The sequence below is a fragment of the Trypanosoma rangeli genome (assembly GCF_003719475.1).
Source record: "Trypanosoma rangeli strain AM80 chromosome Unknown Tra_15.4_contig_00482, whole genome shotgun sequence".
In the NCBI taxonomy this organism is placed as follows: domain Eukaryota; phylum Euglenozoa; class Kinetoplastea; order Trypanosomatida; family Trypanosomatidae; genus Trypanosoma; species Trypanosoma rangeli.
The window spans coordinates 1-6,243 of NW_021706227.1; the positions used below are offsets into that span (position 1 = coordinate 1).

Sequence of the window (6,243 nt, forward strand, 5' to 3'; positions counted from 1 at the left end):
ACATATCGGAGCTGTTAACTGCACGTTGCTTGGATGCACCGGAACTGTCAACTGCACGTTGCTCGGATGCATCGGAGCTGTCAACTGCACGTTGTTCGGACATATCGGAACTGTCAACTGCACGTTGTTCGGACATATCGGAATTGTCAACTGCACGTTGCTCGGTTGAATCGGAACTGTCAACTGCACGTTGTTCGGATACATGTGAGCTGTTAACTGCTTTGAGTTCATCTTGACTTAGTCGGCGGTTGTACAAAAAGACGTTTTTTACTGTCACACTGCTGTTTTCGCCGCCGCCAAAATAAAAGTGAGATATTTGGTACCTGCGTTCCTCAAGGGTTGGTAGTTTGTTAGTATTCCCCACGAGCACGCCGTCCACGTACACGGAGCCCTCGTTGCCCTGCAGCATGAGCGCCACCTGGTACTCCCTCCCCGGCTTCCAAGTGCTGTTGTGTATTGTTCTAGTGATACCGTTGAAGACTGTCCCCCACCGTTTCTCTGTGGTGTACGATAGCCCCACAAACCTCGAGTTTTTCCTTATACCCAACGCCGCACCCAGCAGAGGAGCGTTCTCTTTCGGAACCTCAGCGATCGTTACCGTCGCCACAAGCGTGAACTCGTGATTGACAAGGCTCTGCACATTGTGATACCTGCGCATGTTCACGGGCCACATGGCGTATGATTCGGACCCGGTGAACTTAAAGCCATTTTCGACCTTCTTTGCATTCGTCACAGTTGCATTCACACAACGGTACGCGTCATTCCAAGTTCCATCACCCGATGCATCCGACAAAAATCCAACCAGACCGGTCGTGGGCACAGAGGAGTTGGAGAGGAAGGAGTCCATTTTTGCCCAAGTCTCCAAGACGGACGTAATCGTCTTCAGCTGTTCCGGTAAAGAAGTAAAAAACAGACTACTTTCCGTGTAATCGCCCTTTACTTGTAAAAGATGCAACGCATTATTAGAGTGCAGCAGAGCATTGACAGACGGTTCCTCCACTGCAGTGTCCATGGAAATGGGCCCGAGATAAAACGTGCGGTTGTTGTCAGCAACCCAAAGGTAGAGCGTATTTGCCACTGTACTCCCAGGGGGAATCCCTTTCTGAGTGTACAGCATTACCTTCTTTCCAGCAATGGTCGCAGTGGTGAAAGACCCCACTCCCTCAGCTGTTCGCAAAGAGTTTGGTAAAAACCTGGGCTGCACGCGTGTCAGTGTCCTGACAGCCTCCCTCCACGTTGCCCCCATGTCCCTCGACTCGAACACATTGGAGAGCAAATCGCATTTGGCAACCATGACAAGCTGCCCCTGCTCCCACTCGATGATGAGGGGGTCAGAGCACCGTGCGGGGAGCATCCCCTGTGAAAGCAACCAATTTTTGCCGTCGTCCTTCGAATAAATGATCATTGAGGCAGTTTCGTTGTCTTCTGTCCTCCTCGCCGTCACAGGAAACACAAGCGTGCCATCCTCCATCACAACACCCGAGCCACCACCACCAACAAACTGGTCCAAGTCAAGTTGTTTAGCAGATGGTTCGATTTGTGGTACAAGCGAGGTGGGTTTGCCCCATTGGATGACTTTATCTTGCGTGGCCTCACCCACAAGCAAATCGAGACCCCAAAAGGGTTTAATCCACCTCTCCGATGAAGGCTCATATTTCAGAGAGTAGCCCCCCGCAAGTAGAAAGACCTTATTGCCCCTTGCAATTGTGGTGGGTCGGGCCTTGCGTCTCACCCGAACATCATGCTCGTCTTGCGTGGTCATATTAAAGATGCTATGTGCCCTCCATTCGTTTGCATTGACCTCATCAACAAAAGACGACCAGTTCTTCGCAGAGTTAATGTACCCCGCCACAACATCGGCATAATAGGCTGAAGGATATTCCTCATACGAAGCTCGAATGTCGATGTGACCCTCGGCAAGCGCAACCAAGACTCCACCAAAATAGGCAAGGGAAGGTGAGACAAAGGAATCCCTCGTTTTACTTCCAGCATGTGCTTCCACAATCGTTCGATGCGGCAGAAAAAGATCGACACCTTTTGGCAGCTGCACCACCTTTCGTCCATTCCCCTCGGAGCGCACAGCCGTACTGCCGAAGCATATCAGCAACAAGCAGAGGAGAAACTTCGAAAGAGAAAACAACTGCCGGCACATGTTGGGCTTGTGTCGCCGCTCACTTTTTTTCTCACTCTCTTCCCTCCTTTAGGTGGATCTGTTCAGTCCGCGACGGTTGCGTGCGTGTGTGTTGCTCGTGGTGACTGCAGAGCCTTTCAATGCTCACAGCGGCGATAAGCGTTTGGTCTCCTTCCTTTCGTGTGTGTGATGGCGAGAGAAGCAAGGCGGTGCAATAACAAAACGGATGCGCGTCAGCGCACAGGCAAAAGAATGAATTAAAAGCAGCGCAGTCCCGCACGGTAGCAGCTGCGGCACTGGAGCCCAAAACGCAAATAAAAAAGAACGCCAAGGATAAAAACTGGCAAATCCCCGCAAGACCCGCCACCAAAAAAAAATGGGAAACAAATTACCTCAGCAGGTGTTTTTTACCTCACATTTCCAAAAGCGCAAGCGGGACATGCGTTTGTTATCCGCGAAATTTTTAACAAACCGCCGTGCTGCATAAGCCCGCACGCACCCCGCACACCTCACGCAGCATGCGCTTCAACCTTCCAGTTGCATCGTCAGTGGGGCGCACAGCAATGCCACCGCCACCACGGGGGGGCAACAAAAAAGCAAACAGGAGGGGAAGCCGTCACGCATGGCGGTGTGCGCAAGCGACCATTCGAGTAGAAAAGGGAATCAGGGGAGCGGATTACTCCAACAAAACACCAGCTGCAAACGACCATAAAAAATGAGGCAAACACAAAAAAAAAACATGTGAAATTGGGGACATCGGAGAAATGCACGCCGGGTTCCGCACACACGCGCAGCATATGAAGTAGGCGCAGTCACCCAAACAGGCAAAGAGAAAAACAAAGAAACAAAAACACAAACCCCGTGAAGTGAAGCCGAAGCGTGGGGTGTCCACCGAGCATTGGGGACGCGCAGCAACAAGTGGGACAACCAGCACACGCACACTCCCTCTCTTCCCGCACAGCCCAATCCAGGAAGAAGGAGGGAGAAAGAGGTCGCCCACCGAAAGCAACGAAAACCAAAACAATTGAAATGATAAAAACAGTTACGGTGCTCTACCCATGCAGCCAAGCAGGACGGCAGCGGCAGCGCGTTGAAAGCAAAATAAATTTAAAAACCAACGGGCCTGCATCAGTGTGCGTGTATGCATGAGCACATTACGTGTGTACCTCGTGGGGTGGGGCGAGGGCGACAGTCCGTGCAGGAGGACACACAGAAAGAGAGAGAAATATATATATTTAAGAGAAGGACGAGCTGCGAACGGCTCCCTCACGCCGCCACCATCGCAGCAGCCGCCGCACACGCAAAAAGAAGCAGCGCAAGGGGGGAGGTGCAGTACGAGGCCGCGGTGCCGCCGTCACTGTCGCCATGCGTCGCCTTCGTTGTTTTGGTAGCGGCGTTGGCAGCTGGCGGTGTTGCCGTTTCCTTCGCACTGCCGTTTGGTGCATCGGCACCATTGTCAGGTGGCGCACTTCGTGGCGCTGCTGCCGCAGTGCTTTGAGTGTCTTCGACAGCCTTCTCTGAGCTCTTTCCTTCAGCTACACCGCTCGCAGGCACTCCACCACCACCTGGAGAAGCAGAAGATAACACACTGGTTTCCCCGCTCCTGCCGCCTGCTGATGGATGCTCGTCGGCACCTCCGTTCCGTGCAGCGGGTTCTTCTTTCACTCGCCCTTTTGCCGGATCTTCGGCTGGGGCCTTTGGCGGCGGCGGCTGCTCAACTTTCTGCGGAGTTGGAGATGATAACTTTTGCTCCTGCGGAAGTGATTGACGCTTCTCCTCCGTCTGCGTTGAGGGTGTGGGTCCTCCTGCGCCGTGCAACGTACTGCTGCCGCCCTCATCGGGTGCTTGCAGGGAGTTCTGCGACCCCGCTCCAACTGAAACGCCGCCAGACGGAGAGGAACCCAACGCTTCTCCATTTTTACCACCGCCACTTGGAGAGCCACCGTTCTCTCCAACAATCGGCTTTTCGGCGGCCTCGCTTGAAGGAAGGCTCTTTTTAATTCGCTCAACAAAAGTTGCGTTGTGACTGCAGTATTTATCCAAAATCTCGCCATCACTTAAACTGTAATTAAAAATCCTCAGGACCTTCCACGACTTGTCCGTGCAGTAGCCCCCATCTAAATCCCATGCACCGACACCGCCGGCAGCGTAGCACAGCACGCAGAGGGCACACACCAACAGCACACGGCCAGCCATCCCCACTCTTGTCAACACAGCACACACACACACGCACAGTCTAGCGAGGGGCAAAGAGGAGAAGGAGAAAGAGAGGAGGGTGAAAGTGAGACGCGCGCCAGGAAGAGGAGGATTGCGCCCACCAGCGTGGGAGACGCCTGCGCACGGCGCAGAGAAGCCACAAAACAGAGCACTGGGCACCGCCCCTCGAGGACGCAGCAGCGAGACGCAGCCGCACCATCGTCCCCCGCACACTTCATTCACCGTCCACCCCAAAACGCACACACACATGCAAGGGCGAAAAGCAAAACAAAAAAGAACCCTCACACACCGAAGCATAAAAAACCACGACGCAAAGGCGAAGCACGACGCCCCCATCGTGCGAGGGCGAAAGACACGCGGAGGAGAAGCCAGCCGCACAGCGCACCCACACACCCGCAACGCGAAGGACGGGGTGGATCCACATCCACCGCACACTCTGCCGCTGCTGCCTATTTGCCCTCACCGATCCGCATCACACCGCACGGTAGGCTGCGATGGGTGGTGCCCCACACACTCGCAACATGACACGCCGCACACCCCGCACATTCTCTCCCTCCGCAGCGGGTGCCTTCAAAGCAGCCGCCACACGCACCGCCACTCCCGTGCCATCGCGTCGGAAAAATAAAAGACTCCTCCTCGTGGACTACCGGTGCCTCTAGCAGGAAGAAGAGGAATGAAGGCATGTCAGCAGCACAGCCAGCAGCGGCAGCAAACAAAACATGGAGACACGCAGCGACGGTGGCGGACACGGCACGAACTAAAAGAAATCCGCAGTGAGTTACCCCCAAAAGAAATAAATTAAGTGAAATAACAAAAAAAAAACGCTTTAAAAGTGGAAGTCCAGCGGGACCCCTGGCTGTGGAATGTCGGTCCAGCAATGCACCCAAAAAGACAAAAAGATTAAAAAGATAAATAAATTACTTCGGCAGGCGTCTTTTCCTTCACCTGTCCAAAAGCCCAAGAGGACCGCCTATGTGTATATTTATTGCCTGCGCTGAAACAAATAGAAAAAAAAAAGGACCGCCGTGATCCACAAGCCCGCACATCCCTCCCACACTTCGTGCGGCATGCGGCCTGCGCTTCAACATGCCGGCTGCGTCGTCAGTGGGTCACACAGCAATGCGGCCGCCACCCATGACGCTGCGTGTACGGCAAACGACTATTGGAGCAAAAAGCAAAAAACAAAAAAAATGAGATGCCGATTATACCAGCAAAGCACCAGCAGCAAGTAGAAATCAAGATGGGGCTTTTAAAAGAAAAAAAAGGAGAGAATAAATGTGATAAGTAGCGCTGGGAAGCTTATTATCTGAGGCGTCGCAAACCCACACCACCCTTTCATCCAACAGAAAAAGCCGCAATGCCCCACAACCCCAGCAGAGCCAGAAGCGGCAACCGAGGCACACACCCACGCACGGCGCTGTCGCTGTTTCCTTCATCAAGCCTCACGCCAGTAATGTTCTTCAAATTGGCGAAGATATTGCCATAAAGCGTTGCTGCGTTGTGGGGTGATGAGGCCGGCTGAGGTTCATATGGGGCATTGTCATCAGCCTGCGTGCGGTTGGCTCCCTGTGACACTTCCCCATTGGCTTCAACGGACATCTGAACTGTGGCAGACGTAGAAGTGTCACTGGTGTCCTTCGCAGGAGTCTGCTCGGCGTCACTGTGTTTGCAGCAGGGCTGCTGCCTGATCCCACCGCCGCGCCGGGAGCAGCGTCCTCCGCCTCACCGTCGCCGTGTCCATCAGCAGCACCGTCACGTGGCTCTTCCTCTTCTTCCTCCTCCTCATTGTCATCAACCGCTTTGCTCAGGCCGTGGCCTTCATAAGGCAACTCAGCACCGTCATCGACATCATCATCAATGACATTGTCTTCTCCCTCTAATGGTCGTAGTCCTTC

At 53.7% G+C, this 6,243-nt stretch overlaps 2 protein-coding genes across 2 annotated transcripts, besides 3 other annotated features; both read right to left on the reverse strand.

Annotated features, from left to right (window-relative positions):
- TraAM80_08916 (group II trans-sialidase superfamily) lies at positions 1–2,152 on the reverse strand (the record flags this gene model as incomplete). The annotated part of the gene is made up of 1 exon (XM_029385631.1): positions 1–2,152. A coding segment is annotated over one exon (2,152 nt), but the record flags the coding sequence as incomplete, so codon positions are not given.
- A 1,245-nt stretch (positions 2,153–3,397) lies between these two features.
- TraAM80_08917 (uncharacterized protein) lies at positions 3,398–4,327 on the reverse strand (the record flags this gene model as incomplete). Its single annotated transcript, XM_029385632.1, has 1 exon — positions 3,398–4,327. One exon carries the CDS (start codon positions 4,325–4,327, stop codon positions 3,398–3,400), a length of 930 nt encoding a protein of 309 aa, XP_029234517.1.
- A 14-nt stretch (positions 4,328–4,341) lies between these two features.
- Positions 4,342–4,365: a microsatellite.
- Positions 4,366–5,033: 668 nt separating this feature from the next.
- Positions 5,034–5,059: a microsatellite.
- A 1,049-nt stretch (positions 5,060–6,108) lies between these two features.
- Positions 6,109–6,132: a microsatellite.
- Positions 6,133–6,243: the final 111 nt, after the last annotated feature.